The following is an 18,008-nucleotide window of genomic DNA, read 5'->3' as shown; positions in this document are numbered from 1 at the left end:
ATATTGCTTTCTCTCCTTTGTTTCTGTGATAAAGGTAATTTTTGTTGAGTAACATGTCCCTTTAAATGTATAATCAGAATTAAAAGGGTGAAATTGATGTAAGGATTTTTTTGTCAACCTACAGTTGATTAAATACATTTTCTAACACACATCATCCTGGGGCTGGGAAGACCCATAATAGAAAAGTAACTGCAATACACTTTCTATTAAAAAGGTAGGAGTATAACTCTTAAAGGACCAGTCAACACTGTAGATTTGCATAATCAACAAATGCATGATAAGAAGACAATGCAATAGCACTTAGTCTGAACTTCAAATGAGTAGTAAATTTTTGTTAAATAAATTGCAAAGTTATGTCTATTTCCACTCCCCCTGTATCATGTGACAGCCATCAGCCAATCACAAATGCATATACATATATGCTGTGAATTCTTGCACATGCTCAGTAGGAGTTGGTGACTCAAAAAGTGTAAATATAAAAAGACTGTGCACCTTTTGTTAATAGAAGTAAATTGGAAAGTTGCTTAAAATTGCATGCTCTATCTGAATAATGAAGTTTCATTTTGACTTGAGTGTCCCTTTAAGAACAGTCCTTTTGACATTCATTGTGTTGATCTTGGAACATACAAGGCCTCTGATACACCCTGTGCACAAGCTTTACTGACATGCCTTAGAGTCAATAAAGGGCTTTAAAAAAAAAAACAAAGACTATTACAAACTTGATAAGCCAACTATTCTAGCCTTGAATAATTTTTGCTAAACAATATTTATCATTGGTGTATTAATGAGCCCCATAAAATCAGATGACGTTAAATTTTTTTAAATGTATGGATTAAAAAGAAAGGCTTATTATTAATTAAACCTATACCAAAATTTTGTCTTTGATGTGGACCTTTTTTGCTTCATTTTAATTACTTGCCAATTATACAATGTGATGTAAAGCAGTTGCCGACTTGGTTATGGTTCTATTTCAAAACTGGATTAGTGTATTGCATATTGCTACAGAAATTGTTTTATAACAAACAAGGGGATTACACATTTTTTCTGTGATGTAATGTTAATGTACTTTCTAAAGACCAAGTCAGTGCTGGGCCAATACCAAGTAACACATTTGGGACATATTGTTAAAAGAACACAAGAGAATTTAATTTGCTAGCACTTTCCCTACAAGATGAGATTGGTTTTAAAATTATTTAGATCTCTATGGGAGAAGAGACAAAATCATTACCTAGAAAATCAAAATTTTATTATGTAACATTTAGGAAATAATTCATTGAGATATATTATATTTTATAAATGAACCAAGTGCAATCTATGGGTGATGCACATGTTTTATAGGGCATGTAAAAAATATGAATACTTTGACCAGCTGAGTAATTTGCATACCTAAAGGTCCTTATCAATATTGTGTAGTTCTGATAATGTAAAATGTAAAAAAATGTAATCTCCAAAATGATACTTACAGGGAACATGTAGGCTTAGTTACATAAAATGGTTTTACACTGAACATTGATTTTAATATATTTAAGACAATTAAATAATGAGTGAGTTTCTTTAAAATCCCAAGAAGAAAATTGTAGGTAAAGAGAAAAATGTTTTGTTTCTTAGAGAATATAAAAGTTTAGATAATTGCTTTAGGCATAATTAGTTTAACACTTTTCAATAATTCGCTTGTCATATTTTTTTTTATCCAATCCAGTAGCCAATAATGTGGCAGGTACAATATTTTCTTCTCTCCTTCTTCCATTACCTAGAAGACAACCTAACCCTTTTACGGTCATCCTCTAAGGATAATAAAAAGTGTCATAGATAGAGGTAAAAAACAAATAAATCATCCATTGTATCTTGAACAAACCTATGAATCGGATATGTTATTCACCTACAGAAATGCATCATTAAGTATTCATTCAATTTGAACAGTACTCACACAATCAGAACACCAGCTTTAAAATACTAATTTGATGGGAAAAAAAAGCATTTTAAAGTACTCCTCCAATTTAAATAGTATTTGAAACAACCCATCAAATGGCTGGCTAAATTTGTACATGTTTTTTAGATTTTGCAGTCTGGAAGGAAAATATACCTTTTTTGCATATAACATTAAATATCATCGTTACAGTATAACATGCAAACACATGCTGGCTAGGAAAATGCAACCTTTAAATAGTATTTTAACTTTTTTGTTTTGTTATTACTTCTCATACAGTTCTTTTTCCTTTTATTGAGTGTTTGTTGTTTTTTCCCTTTGATGCAATACTGCATCCTTGGCAGAAACTTGCCCAAAGATAGTCAGTGATAAACTCCTTCACATCTTTCCAGTGCAATCCCATTGTATATAACCTCAATTTAAAAAATAGAAGTGTTCAGTGTAATTACAATTCCTTTGTTTTTCCTTTGTAGCAGACGCCTCTGTAATCTTGATTCCATCTGTATGGGAATATTGATTGGAGTTCGGCATATTTCCAAACTTTACTGAATGAACAGCTTTTTCTCAAGACTTGCATGTATTTTTTTATTTATATTTCCATTTTTTTTTTCTTTATTATGTATTTGAATTTTCACAATTATTTTATTTTTGTTCTCAAATCAAGGTGTCTGGAGGAGACTGTGTGTATGGAAGGGAATCAATTAATTCACAGTGACAGCTTCCGTCTGCATATATTGGACAAAGACAGGATTCTCCTTATAATTTTCTGTGCAAGAAAGAGAAAAAAAAACAATACAGAAGAGGAGAAAGGGGGTAGGTGAGACAGCAAGGGAAGGTAAAGTAGGGAAGGAAAAAGAGAAGTGGGCTTAGCTTTCAGACACAAACTAACCAACAATTAAAAGAGCCATGCACCAAATAGTATTAGCCAGCTATGGGAATGTCACCATGTAAGCTACAGTAAATACATTTTCAATCAATTTTCATTAGGAACATGCATTCAAGCAGACATTTTATTGCTTGCAACAGTAGATCATGCACAGAAAGAATTAAGGAGATGGAGTGTAATGTGATCTATGTGATGCTTTTATGTGTGTGTGTATATATATATATATATATATATATATATATATATATACACATACACATATATATTTATATATTTTAACATGAGAGATATGGCTCATAAAATCCTGAGTATGGTTGTGATAAATAATGAAAGGGAAGCATAAAGCAGCTACAAAGGAATGAGATCAAAGTTTTAGTAAAAGAAAAGAGGAATAAATAAGAGGGACATCTAAAATGGAAGAGTTATGTATTGGAGAATTGCAATAAATAAATAAATAAATAAATAAATATATATATATAGACATAAATATATATATACACACACATATATATATATATATATATATATATATATATATATATATAAATATATTATATATATATATATATATATGTTTCTTCAGGCTCATTAACAGTTGTCATTCTCTCTCTCTTTTTTTTTTTTTTTTTTAGTCTTTTTGCCTTCCATTTTTCAGGAAGAAAATTCTTAAGAACAATAAATGATATCAATATAAAAAAATGTACCCTTTTCCCCCTCCTCCTTAAAAAAAATCTCCTTCATTGATTTTGCTTCCTAGAGCTTTTCCAACTTCCTAAATGGAAGTGCTTTACCTACTCCACAAACAGCATCTTCCGGAAGTACATCAATTCATTTCAGCAGGGGGAGTTATGGAAGTCTTTTAATTTTTTTGATCAGCAAAGTGCAAAATGTTTTTGTTTTTTTTTTTGTCTTTTTTTATTTTAAAAGCCAAACTTTTTTTTTTAAATATATCTGCATATAATCTATAATTTTCATCAACCTCTTAAAAAATAATAGAATTTGTTAAAGTCTCTTTTTGTGTTCTTTTGCCATTTTTGATGCATGTTTTTGTCTTGTTATTACTAGTTAAGGTTCCCCTTATCAGTTGGTTGAGTCCATGCTATAAGATGGAGGGAATGGGAGACCGTGGGCGTCTCACTGCAGATGGTGACCCAAATGGGGTGGAGATAGGAGACAGTCTGAGCGCATTTCCACTCATGCCAGCTATGCTGTTTAGACTCCGGGATTTCTCATAACCTTGATGTCCATGAGATAAATAAAAAAAAGAAAAAAAAATGATTATGAAGCGCAAATTTTTGGCAAGAACGTAGAGCAAGGTTATACAATCAAAGCCAAAAGTGTGACTACTCACTACTCAGAGACAACACAAACGCCACATCTTTCCATAGACAGAGATTATCTGTGTTTAATATTACTTCAGTCAGGTGCAATGCTCATTCTAATTAGATTTCAGATTTTTAGACTTTGTCTAATATGCATATATTGTATTATGGATGTAATTTTGGTCCAGAAAGAAAAAATGCCTAGGGCAGTCCATAATACAAATATTTAAAGAAATCATAATAATCTTTTATATTTTGACATAAGAAAACATTAACTTTAAAAATATCTAAAGCGGAATTGTGCACCTTTAAATATTAAAGGGGAATTATGCCCACATGCTAAATTACTTGAAAGTGATGCAGCAACTAAAAAAATGAACATCTCTACTGTATGTAAAAAAGGAAGAAATTTTACCTCAATTTTTTTTAGCTCACTAAAATAATGCTCTGTGACCCAGAGCAATTTGTTTATTGTAATCTGCATGGTTAAAAAAAAAAACAACCAATCAGCTTCAGCAGTGCAAAGTTTATACTTTATAATGTGATCTCTTGAGATTTCATCCAAATCTCACAAGATTTCTTGGTAAACGTTCTTAACCCTTTCACTACCAGGAATTTCACAGAAGAACTTGGCCAAAGTGCCAGAGAATTGTTTAGCATTTTTGCTATCACTCCATTTAAACAGACATAGAGCCATGTTTTTTTTTTTAAATTAACCTGTCAAAAATATATTTTTTTTTAAGTAGACAACCAAAGGTATTGATTTTGGCCCATTTTGTTATATTTCATGCCGCCATTTTACTGCCAAATGCGTTCATATTAAAAAAAATGTTAGCGTTTTCACAAACCTAGGGTTTCTCACTGAAAAAGGATTGCAAAGGCTTCTCTGGGATTTTCTTTGCTCAGAAATAGCAGACACACATAGCTTTGCCATTAGTTTTTGTCAATTAGAATGCCACTAATTGCAGCTGCACACCACACTTATATTATTCATGGCAGTGAAGGGGTTAATCGGGTAGCTTTTAAGGTAAATTTTAGCTGTAGTGTAGAGATTACCTTCCCAACTGACACCTCCCATACCCTGATCCCTAACTGATCTCTCCCAAACAACTCTCTTCCCTCCTTCACCCTCAACTCGTCAGACTCACCATCATCTTAGGTACTGGCAAACATCTTCCAGTATGCAGATTAGATGTTTCTGTATTATTTCTGTCTGATGAAGGGGACGGTTTGATCCCCGAAACGTCACAATAAACCATGTTTGTTATTTTAAAGTCCAGTGAGTGCGGATCTATTTCTCTATTATATTTTTTAAATCTATTTTATATTATTTTTTGTTATTTTTCTGTTTTGTAATGGTCCCCACACCTCCCCCCTCTGGCGATTGATATTTAGGATCCCCGTTCCACCTTTTTTATCTGTAGTGTAGCTTCCCATCCCTCCCTCACCCTTATAACATTTTTCTGTAGCGTAGGATCCCTCCCCCTCAGAAAACCTGCAACCTAACCTCCCAATGATCTGACCCTGCCCATTGAACACTCATAACTATGCCTCCACCTACACTGGCCCCTACACATGGAACACCCACAACTAAACCCAGGCCCTCCTTCACCCTCAACTCGTCAGACTCACCATCATCTTAGGTACTGGCAAACATCTTCCAGTATGCAGATTAGATGTTTCTGTATTATTTCTGTCTGATGAAGGGGACGGTTTGATCCCCGAAACGTCACAATAAACCATGTTTGTTATTTTAAAGTCCAGTGAGTGCGGATCTATTTCTCTATTATATTTTTTAAATCTATTTTATATTATTTTTTGTTATTTTTCTGTTTTGTAATGGTCCCCACACCTCCCCCCTCTGGCGATTGATATTTAGGATCCCCGTTCCACCTTTTTTATCTGTAGTGTAGCTTCCCATCCCTCCCTCACCCTTATAACATTTTTCTGTAGCGTAGGATCCCTCCCCCTCAGAAAACCTGCAACCTAACCTCCCAATGATCTGACCCTGCCCATTGAACACTCATAACTATGCCTCCACCTACACTGGCCCCTACACATGGAACACCCACAACTAAACCCAGGCCACAGAGGAAATTTTAAGATAACATATCGTTTTTACCATAGAGATGTTTATGTGATATTCTTAAATCAGCTTTTTATAGATATACTGCATCACTTTCAAGTGACTGGACATTTGGGTATCCTGTCCCTATAGTTTATATTAAAGGTCAAATGCAATATTTGTAATGCTATAAAGCTAGCTGCACATAAATTAGAGCATTTCTTGTGTGTTTATAATAAAACTCAAAATTTTAAGCAACAATTTTTAACATTTTGCAATGAATAAGATAGTGATTTGCATTTCTCACTAATCATAGAATTAAACTTATGGAGTTATTCTATAAAGAGTGATGTCATTATTATTATTGCTGGGAAATAGGTGAATAAATCTTGAAGGTTTTAGCTTAGTTTTTGAACATGGTCCTATGTACCCACATGACAGGTTTCCATATCCTTATCTCCTACAGTAATTCCCACTAAAGCCTATATTAATGTGCCTTTTAGTAAGGGCTAAAAAAATTGGAAGACACAGCTCTTTTACTTCTGACTCCTATTGTTTGTTTTTTGAAAAACACTCTTATCTGGTTCCCAAATAAAATCCCAAAAATGTATCTGGTTCCCCAAATGTGAACCTGGCTCCTGAGTTTTCTTGCTAACTTCTAATAAATGTGTTAACTCCTACTCTGAGAACAGTGAAAAAATAATCTATTTCCTGTGCACATAATAAATTTGGAAAAGTACTTTACAACTACATCTGAAGCCTATTCTTTTCTAATTAAAATATATGATAAAATTGTGACTAAACACAATTAGAATAAACATATTTCAGGAAAATGTTCTCCTCTAATGTGCAGTGAGATTTTTTTCTTTAACATGAATCCTATGCCAACTGTGTCCTAAGTAGCTCACAAACTGGCCAGGATTTGTCAATGTCCCTTCCTGAGTACAGGTGATTCAATCAAGATGACTAAATAACAACATGATATAAGGTAGGTCCATCCTCAAATCCTGAGCTGTACATTATAGATTCATATCCATGAAATTGTTCATCTTGGATTTTCAGCATACACTTCAGTAGGGAACACATACAATAAATATGTGTGTAATTCGTGAGAGCAAGGCAAGTTTTTAAAAGGACATGTTTAGATAGAGCATACAATTTTAAGGGAGTTTTGGTTTTGCTTCAATTATTAAAGGGACAGTCTACATGAACATTTTTATTGTTTAAAAAGATAGATAATGCCTTTATTACCCATTTCCCAGTTTTGCATAACCAACACTGTGATATGAATACACTTATTACCTCAGTGATTACCTTATATCTAAGCCTCTGCAGACTGCCCCCTTGTCTCAGTTCTTTTGACAGACTTACATTTGAGCCAATCGGTGCTGACTCTTAAATAACTCCACGGGAGTGAGCACGATGTAATCTATATGACACACATAACCTAGCATTGGCTAACCTTGAAAAACTGTCAAAATGCACTGAGATAAGAGGCGGCCTTCAACGATTTAGAAATCAGTTTGAGCCTACCTAGGTTTAGCTTTCAAAAAAGAATACAAAGAGAACAAAGCAAATTTGATGATAAAAGTAAATAGGAAAGTTGTTAAAAATTGCATGCCCTATCTGAATCATGAAAGTTTAATTTTGACTAGACAGTCCCTTTAAACTTACATCATTCTGTTGGTATCCTTTGTTGGTAAGAAAACCTAAGTAGTCTCAGGAGAAGCAATAGGAGCTAGTTGGTGATTGGTGGCTCCATATACAGTATAAATTTCTTGTTAAGTAATAGTGCAATAATACAATTCTCTATCAGATTAAAGCATTTTCTTTTTTCACTTTTCTATCCCTTTAAAATGTCATTCCTCATAAAGTGCTAGATAACAACTGGAGTGCAATTGATTGCGCATGGTGCGTTATCTTTTGCTCGACCTTGTGTGAAGAATAACGCGCCATTTGGCATTACAGGTGGATGGTTAAATATTAAAACAAAGCTTCTTTAAGCAGCATAAACTTTTTAGCTCCCCCTATACCTTAATGGATAGTGCAGGGTGCATTATTAGTGTGCTCATTGTACTGGTATTACAAGTGGTGGGTTAAATGTTGTGCTCAAGGTCAATTCAAAATTTCAATGTAAAATGTAGCACTTTTTAAGACCTGAAGTAAAAATGATTATTAATAGTATAGCACAGAACTACATGAACAGCTTGCCATAGCACAATCTCAGAAATATCCAGCATGCATTTTACTGTGTGACCCATAGAAGCCTCTTATGTGAGGGATATAGCGAGCATGCAGATGTTAGCACACCCTAGACCAGTGATGGCTAACTTTGGCACCCCAGATGTTTTGGAACTATGTTTCCCATGATGCTTAGGCACTCTGCAGTCTTGTTGAGCATCATGGGAAATGTAGTTCCGAACAAAAGGGGTGCCAAGTTTAGCCATCATTGCCCTAGACCAGTGTTTCTCAACCGCGGTCCTCAAGTACCCCTAACAGGACAGGTTTTTTTTTATAGCTGAACTAGAGCAAAGGGGAAATAATTTAGCTGATGGGTGAGCACAGGTTAGTTACCATTGTTACTGATCAGCTGATTATTTCACCTGTGCGCTAGTTCAGCTATAATGAAAATCTGGCCTGTTGGGGGTACTTGAGAAACACTGCCCTTGAGCAATAAAAAATAACTTTGGACTTGTAATATGAGAGTAAAAATAGAAGTGCTATTGATTGCACTTGAGCAAGGTTAACACACAATAGCGCTAATATTTTTGCGCTCCACTTTGTAATGCACTTTAATAATTAATTTTATCTGTTTTTTCATTACTTTTAAGGTACAGCAAAGTCAAACTTAAACTTTCATCATTCATATAGCACATGCAATTTTAAACAAGTTTTCAATTTCTTTCTTTTATCAAATTTGCTTTGTTCTCTTGGTATCCTTTGTCAAAGTATAAAACTAGGTAGGCTGATAGGAGCATATGAGCGTGTATGGGTCTATAGCAGTCAGCAGTAGTGTTTGTAACTATGTATAACATTGTTTTTAAACAAAGTTGCAAACACCGCAAAATTATGCAAATTTCGTTTTAAAAAGGACAGTTTTAGTTTTATTTAAAACATTTTTGATGCAGATCTTTTGCAAAGCAGTGTCTAGATATTAATAAACATTATGCATAACCGTTAAACACTAGGCCTAACCTGTCCTGTATATGTTATTTAGTAGAGAAGGGTCTTTATAGATGTCAGTTAAGATGTATTTATATTCTAAGTTGTGGCTTTTGCTTACTTTTGCTTTAAAAAAAAACTTATGTTAAATCTTCTATTATTTTATGCTCTAGTTGTATCTTTTAATTATTCACATTTCTATTAAAGATTTTATTTTGGGCACAGTATTTATAATTCACCCAAGGGATTAATATAGATGTATTGATCTGTTTTATTTATGGTTAATTGTGATGGAATTTCAATTGTGATGCCTCCGAGCAGCAAAAAGCATACTAGAAATATGGGGTTAGCGTCATGCAAATTGGTTTAAAGGTAGCAAGACAAGAAAATGACAAGAGGCATCTCCTTTGCAAATTCATCTTCCTTATAACAGATCACATATTTTTTTCATGGCAAATCCACATCATGTGAAAGAAAAACAAGCTACAGACCAGTTGCAAAATTAGCAAAGATACAAAACTCAATTTCGAAAAATAATTTTGTCTTTATTGAAAATCCTTTTTTTTATTTATTTTTTTTATCAATAAGTAGTGTGTTTTATTCCAGTTTTGCAACTAGAAGACTTTAGCAAATAACCAATATAAGTATTATTTTTATTTTTTGCTGCATTAAATTTTGGCATTATACATTGTGCAAGAAATCTTATAATTATACTACTTACATTTGATGCTGATCACACCAGTGCAGAGGAAAATGCCACCTAAGATCTTGTAGAATCATATCCCGCATGGAGGAAATTTGCTGTGAACAGAGATGCACTCTTAAATGCATCCCATATAATAATGCACCAAGCAAAGGCAAGTAAAAATTATGCTCTCTATGTCAAGGATTTCCTAATAGCCATTATATTTATACTGGGCTAAGAGCTCCCATGACATTGAGAAGCAACTTTAAAGTATGGGTGATACATAAAGTCATTAAGAGTTACATCTACAATACTCAAATTGCACAATACTGCACATCGATGTACATTTGCAAACGTCCTCAATACAATTCTTTAATGAAATATTTGCAAAACAGCTTGCAAAGATGTTAAAAGGACATTCTAAGACAAAAAAATGCAAAACCTTATTTTTATTTCTTGATATTAATAACCCTATATGACACCGCGTTTAGCCCCAAGGGGGTAAACACATAGGTAAAGTCACACTAGAGAGCTGCAAGCTATGTAGCTCATGAGTTAGATAAGACCAGTGATTGGCAGCTGATTGGATTGTCATCCATGTTCTGCTCAGGTGCTGCAATGCCTGCGGATCCCAAGTGGGACGTTATCTATGTGTTTAACTTTTTTTGCTGGGGTTAAACAAATAGTAAGCTAAAATTAGTAATGCAAAAAGAACATACTCTAACAATTTAGAGCGGTCATATTTTGCATTACAATGATACGTTAAGGATCTCAGTCTTGATGGCATATTTTAATATATAAGGTTATAAGGACATTCATTTCAGAAAATAAACTGCTTAATATAAACAAAGCACTGTTTCTGACAATCTGCCCAGGGAAGTGTTCACAGTGATAGTAAAAGCTATAAACATAATAACTTACTCTACTCTGTCTCTTTACTGCAAGAGCTTAAACACTGCATCAGTTTAGCTTAAGAGCCTGCAGCGTGCCTTAGCACATATCAGAGACCATGCTGAGGGCACCTCATAGACTTCAGTAATATAGTATAGATCTCTTGTAACAGTGAGATGGGGAAGGTGTCATTGGGCAGAAAAGCTGGATGTCAATGGCAGGTTTTGGAGCCAAAGGAAGAGTTTAAAAAAAAATCAGAAGCAGGAACATGATCTAGAAACAAACAAATATTAGGACAGGCTGTGATCAGGATAAAGGTTTTCATCATTAAGATTATGAGGCCTATTTACCAAATGTCTGTTGGACCTGATCCGACAGTGCGGAATCACTGAATGCGGAGAGCAATATTCAGCATTGCACCAGCAGCTCTTGTGAGCTGCTGGTGCAACGCCGCCCCCTGCAGACTCCGCCAGCAGAGCGGTGTCAATCAATCCAATCGTACTCAATCGGGTTGAATTCCGCCGATGTATGTCCGCCTCATTTAGACCGCTGCTCCATAACTTGCATTTCTGACTAGTCTGAAGACTCGCCAGAAACACGGGCCCACAAGCTCCATACGGAGCTTGATAAATGGGCCTCTTAGGGTAATTTAGGAATTCTAAGATAAAAAGCTGGGGACAATTACAGAGCCATGATGTCGTCTTACGACGTGTTCTGGAAAGTAAAGAGTATGGCTTCTATTTAACAAAGTCTGGTGGACCAGATCCGACAGTGTGGATCAGGTCCGCCAGACCTCGCTGAATACGGAGAGCAATTAGGAATTCTAAGATAAAAAGCTGGGGACAATTACAGAGCCGTGATGTCGTCTTACGACGTGTTCTGGAAAGTAAAGAGTATGGCTTCTATTTTCAAAGTCTGGTGGACCAGATCCGACAGTGTGGATCAGGTCCGCCAGACCTCGCTGAATACGGAGAGCAATACGCTCTCCGTATTCAGCATTGCACCAGCAGCTCACAAGAGCCTGCAGGCTCGCCAGAAACACGGGACATCAAGCTCCATTCGGAGCTTGATAGATAGGCCGCAATGTATAAAGCATATGGATCAAATAATATACATACAGCCAATATTGGACCCCCAGAATGCAGAAGTTGATATTTTTATGCTATGTTTCTTTGTTCTCTTGGAATACTACAAACATGTAACAAAGACTGTAATGCCCATTTAATATTATTTAAAGCCTCAAAGAGACCACCAAGATTATGGAAGTTAAAAGTTTAAAGTCCTTTAGTAAATGTAATAGGAGGATATGTGTCCACATTTGCTCTTAGCAGTAATGATGTGGCAGTTACTGAACAAGAACCCAGTGGGAGCCATCTTATATTGAATGTGTCTGTAATTAATCAGTCTTGTTAAAGCCTATTGAGCCTCGGGATGTGTGTTGTAGAGCAAAGAGAAAATGGGCATACATCTCCCCTCGGCTTCTGCATTCTGTAATATCACCAAGCAAGACAATACAATCTTCATACTTAGCAATAAAACAAATCATGGAATTAGAATGCCACAACTTTTGCTAAAAGATTACTCCAAGTATCTACATCTACTAAATGATGCCCAAATAAGCTGGATGTCTTGAAACATGCAATATATTGTGCTGTTTTAAATACTGTCTATTCTATAAAGAAAAGGAGAAGAGAGATCTTCTAGATGTTGTTGGCATGTGCCAAAATGAATGGCCCAATGATCAAAAACTCACTAGGATGGAGAGAAATCAAGCCACATCTTTTTTTTAGACCTATAAATCTAATATAGATGTTACTTTCACATGCAGAGCCCAGAATGGCAAGATAAGCAACTTAAATGCACCTCTAAAATTCTTTGAGGGGCCTTTCAGTGCTCATAAGACTTCTTAGATAATCTCCTCAGTCCAGAGAGCTTTAGATCATTAGGTCCGATGTCTCTTACAAGTATATTATTTAAATCTGTCCAGACAAAAAAAAATAAAAAAAGATCATGAGATTTTTTCATTCATAGGCCTAGATTTAGAGTTTGGCGGTAGCCGTGAAAATCAGCGTTAGAGGCTCCTAACGCTGGTTTTAGGCTACCTCCGGTATTTGGAGTCACTCAAAAAAGGGTCTAACGCTCACTTTTCAGCCCCGACTTTTACATACCGCAGATCCCCTTACGTAAATTGCGTATCCTATCTTTTCAATGGGATTTTTCTAACTCCGGTATTTAGAGTCGTGTCTGAAGTGAGCGTTAGACATCTAACGACAAAACTCCAGCCGCAGGAAAAAAGTCAGTAGTTAAGAGCTTTCTGGGCTAACGCCGGTTTATAAAGCTCTTAACTACTGTACTCTAAAGTACACTAACACCCATAAACTACCTATGTACCCCTAAACCGAGGTCCCCCCACATCGCCGCAACTCTATAAAATTTTTTAACCCCTAATCTGCCGACCGCCAACTACGTTATCCTTATGTACCCCTAATCTGCTGCCCCTAACACTGCCGACCCCTATATTATATTTATTAACCCCTAATCTGCCGCCCACAACGTCGCCGCCAGCTACCTACACTTATTAACCCCTAATCTGCCGACCGCAAAGCGCCGCCACCTACGTTATCCTTATGTACCCCTAATCTGCTGCCCCTAACACCGCCGACCCCTATATTATATTTATTAACCCCTAATCTGCCCCCCTCAACGTCGCCTCCACCTGCCTACACTTATTAACCCCTAATCTGCCGAGCGGACCGCACCGCTACTATAATAAAGTTATTAACCCCTAATCCGCATCACTAACCCTATAATAAATAGTATTAACCCCTAATCTGCCCTCCCTAACATCGCCGACACCTAACTTCAAACATTAACCCCTAATCTACCGACTGGAGCTCACCGCTATTCTAATAAATGTATTAACCCCTAAAGCTAAGTCTAACCCTAACACTAACACCCCCCTAACTTAAATATAATTTTAATCTAACTAAATTAATTAACTCTTATTAAATAAATTATTCCTATTTAAAGCTAAATACTTACCTGTAAAATAAATCCTAATATACCTACAATATAAATTATAATTACATTGTAGCTATTTTAGGATTAATATTTATTTTACAGGCAACTTTGTAATTATGTTAACCAGGTACAATAGCTATTAAATAGTTAAGAACTATTTAATAGCTACCTAGTTAAAATAATTACAAAATTACCTGTAAAATAAATCCTAACCTAAGTTACAATTAAACCTAACACTATACTATCATTAAATTAATTAAATAAAATACCTACAATTACCTACAATTAAACCTAACACTACACTATCAATAAATAAATTAAATACAATTCCTACAAATAACTACAATGAAATAAACTAACTAAAGTACAAAAAATAAAAAAGAACTGTTACAAAAAATAAAAAAATATTTACAAACATAAGAAAAATATTACAACAACTTTAAACTAATTACACCTACTCTAAGCCCCCTAATAAAATAACAAAGACCCCCAAAATAAAAAATGCCCTACCCTATTCTAAATTACTAAAGTTCAAAGCTCTTTTACCTTACCAGCCCTGAACAGGGCCCTTTGCGGGGCATGCCCCAAGAAGTTCAGCTCTTTTGCCTGTAAAAAAAAACATACAATACCCCCCCCCACATTACAACCCACCACCCACATACCCCTAATCTAACCCAAACCCCCCTTAAATAAACCTAACACTAAGCCCCTGAAGATCATCCTACCTTGTCTTCACCTCACCAGGTATCACCGATCCGTCCTGGCTCCAAAATCTTCATCCAACCCAAGCGGGGGCTGGCGATCCATCATCCGGTGGCTGAAGAGGTCCAGAAGAGGCTCCAAAGTCTTCATCCTATCCGGGAAGAAGAGGCGATCCGGACCGGCAACCATCTTGATCCAAGCGGCATCTTCTATCTTCATCCGATGACGACCGGCTCCATCCTGAAGACCTCCACCGCGGACCCATCTTCTTCCGGCGACGTCCAACTGAAGAATGACGGTTCCTTTAAGGGACGTCATCCAAGATGGCGTCCCTTGAATTCCGATTGGCTGATAGGATTCTATCAGCCAATCAGAATTAAGGTAGGAATATTCTGATTGGCTGATGGAATCAGCCAATCAGAATCAAGTTCAATCTGATTGGCTGATCCAATCAGCCAATCAGATTGAGCTCGCATTCTATTGGCTGATCGGAACAGCCAATAGAATGTGAGCTCAATCTGATTGGCTGATTGGATCAGCCAATCGGATTGAACTTGATTCTGATTGGCTGATTCCATCAGCCAATCAGAATATTCCTACCTTAATTCCGATTGGCTGATAGAATCCTATCAGCCAATCGGAATTCGAGGGACGCCATCTTGGATGACGTCCCTTAAAGGAACCGTCATTCTTCAGTTGGACGTCGCCGGAAGAAGATGGGTCCACGGTGGAGGTCTTCAGGATGGAGCCGGTCGTCATCGGATGAAGATAGAAGATGCCGCTTGGATCAAGATGGTTGCCGGTCCGGATCACCTCTTCTTCCCGGATAGGATGAAGCCTTTGGAGCCTCTTCTGGACCTCTTCAGCCACCGGATGATGGATCGCCAGCCCCCGCTTGGGTTGGATGAAGATTTTGGAGCCAGGACGGATCGGTGATACCTGGTGAGGTGAAGACAAGGTAGGATGATCTTCAGGGGCTTAGTGTTAGGTTTATTTAAGGGGGGTTTGGGTTAGATTAGGGGTATGTGGGTGGTGGGTTGTAATGTTGGGGGGGGGGTATTGTATGTTTTTTTTTACAGGCAAAAGAGCTGAACTTCTTGGGCCATGCCCCGCAAAGGGCCCTGTTTAGGGCTGGTAAGGTAAAAGAGCTTTGAACTTTAGTAATTTAGAATAGGGTAGGGCATTTTTTATTTTGGGGGTCTTTGTTATTTTATTAGGGGGCTTAGAGTAGGTGTAATTAGTTTAAAATTGTTGTAATATTTTTCTTATGTTTGTAAATATTTTTTTATTTTTTGTAACTTAGTTCTTTTTTATTTTTTGTACTTTAGTTAGTTTATTTCATTGTAGTTATTTGTAGGAATTGTATTTAATTTATTTATTGATAGTGTAGTGTTAGGTTTAATTGTAGGTAATTGTAGGTATTTTATTTAATTAATTTAATGATAGTATAGTGTTAGGGTTAGGATTTATTTTACAGGTAATTTTGTAATTATTTTAACTAGGTAACTATTAAATAGTTCTTAACTATTTAATAGCTATTGTACCTGGTTAAAATAATTACAAAGTTGCCTGTAAAATAAATATTAATCCTAAAATAGCTATAATATAAATATAATTTATATTGTAGCTATATTAGGATTTATTTTACAGGTAAGTATTTAGCTTTAAATAGGAATAATTTATTTAATAAGAGATAATTAATTTCGTTAGATGTAAATTATATTTAACTTAGGGGGGTGTTAGTGTTAGGGTTAGACTTAGCTTTAGGGGTTAATACATTTATTAGAATAGCGGTGAGCTCCAGTCGGCAGATTAGGGGTTAATAATTGAAGTTAGGTGTCGGCGATGTTAGGGAGGGCAGATTAGGGGTTAATACTATTTATTATAGGGTTAGTGATGCGGATTAGGGGTTAATAACTTTATTATAGTAGCGCTCAGGTCCGCTCGGCAGATTAGGGGTTAATAAGTGTAGGCAGGTGGAGGCGACGTTGTGGGGGGCAGATTAGGGGTTAATAAATATAATATAGGGGTCGGCGATGTTAGGGCAGCAGATTAGGGGTACATAGGGATAATGTAAGTAGCGGCGGTTTACGGAGCGGCAGATTAGGGGTTAATAATAATATGCAGGGGTCAGTGATAGCGGGGCGGCAGATTAGGGGTTAACCCCTTAATGACCGGACCATTTTTCAATTTTCTTACCCTTAATGACAATGGCTATTTTTACATTTCTGCAGTGTTTGTGTTTAGCTGTAATTTTCCTCTTACTCATTTACTGTACCCATACATATTATATACCGTTTTTCTCGCCATTAAATGGACTTTCTAAGGATACCATTATTTTCATCATATCTTATAATTTCCTATAAAAAAAAATATAAAATATGAGGAAAAAATTGAAAAAAACACACTTTTTCTAACTTTGACCCCCAAAATCTGTTACACATCTACAATCACCAAAAAACACCTATGCTAAATAGTTTCTAAATTTTGTCCTGAGTTTAGAAATACCCAATGTTTACATGTTCTTTACTTTTTTTGCAAGTTATAGGGCCATAAATACAAGTAGCACTTTGCTATTTCCAAACAACTTTTTTTCAAAATTAGCGCTAGTTACATTGGAACCCTGATATCTGTCAGGAATACCTGAATATCCCTTGACATGTATATATTTTTTTTTAGAAGACAACCCAAAGTATTGATCTAGGCCCATTTTGGTATATTTCATGCCACCATTTCACCGCCAAATGTCATCAAATAAAAAAAAAAGTTCACTTTTTCACAAATTTTGTCACAAACTTTAGGTTTCCCACTGAAATTATTTACAAACAGCTTCTGCAATTAAGGCACAAATGGTTGTAAATGCTTCTTTGGGATCCCCTTTGTTCAGAAATAGCAGACTTATATGGCTTTGGGGTTGCTTTTTGGTAAGTAGAAGGCCGCTAAATGCTGCTGCGCACCACACGTAAATTATGCCCAGCAGTTAAGGGGTTAAATTAGGTAGCTTGTAGGGAGCTTGCAGGGTTAATTTTAGCTTTAGGGTAGAGATCAGCCTCCCACCTGACACATCCCACCCCCTGATCCCTCCCAAACAGTTCTCTTCCCTCCCCCACCCCACAATTGTCCCCGCCATCTTAAGTACTGGCAGAAAGTCTGCCAGTACTAAATAAAAGGAGTTTTTATTTTTTTTAATAAAAAAAAATAAAATGTTTTAGCTGTGATGGACTCCTGCCTTAGCCCCAACCTCCATGATCCCCCCCCCCAGCAATCTAACCCTCTCCCCTACCTAATTGCCGCCATCTTGGGTACTGGCAGCTGTCTGCCAGTACCCAATTTGCCCCCCAAAAAAG

General features: G+C 36.0%; 1 protein-coding gene across 5 annotated transcripts in view; it reads right to left on the bottom strand.

The window, feature by feature from the left end:
* Positions 1-3,654: 3,654 nt before the first annotated feature.
* Positions 3,655-18,008, bottom strand: part of LOC128638101 (potassium voltage-gated channel subfamily C member 1-like) — a 208,654-nt gene continuing 194,300 nt past the window's right edge. For 4 of the 5 annotated variants that reach the window (XM_053689962.1, XM_053689963.1, XM_053689960.1 and 1 more), the window contains one exon: positions 3,655-4,049. In XM_053689962.1, the coding sequence (XP_053545937.1) occupies positions 3,913-4,049 (137 nt within the window). In that variant the 3' untranslated portion in view covers positions 3,655-3,912. Of the gene's footprint in view, positions 4,050-11,942; positions 11,949-18,008 lie in introns of all 5 variants that reach the window. The other variant, XM_053689961.1, reaches the window with a different exon arrangement.

Source organism: Bombina bombina, chromosome 8 (assembly GCF_027579735.1).
Source record: "Bombina bombina isolate aBomBom1 chromosome 8, aBomBom1.pri, whole genome shotgun sequence".
Classification (NCBI taxonomy): Eukaryota; Metazoa; Chordata; class Amphibia; order Anura; family Bombinatoridae; genus Bombina; species Bombina bombina.
This window is presented reverse-complemented; position numbering and strand designations above follow the sequence as displayed.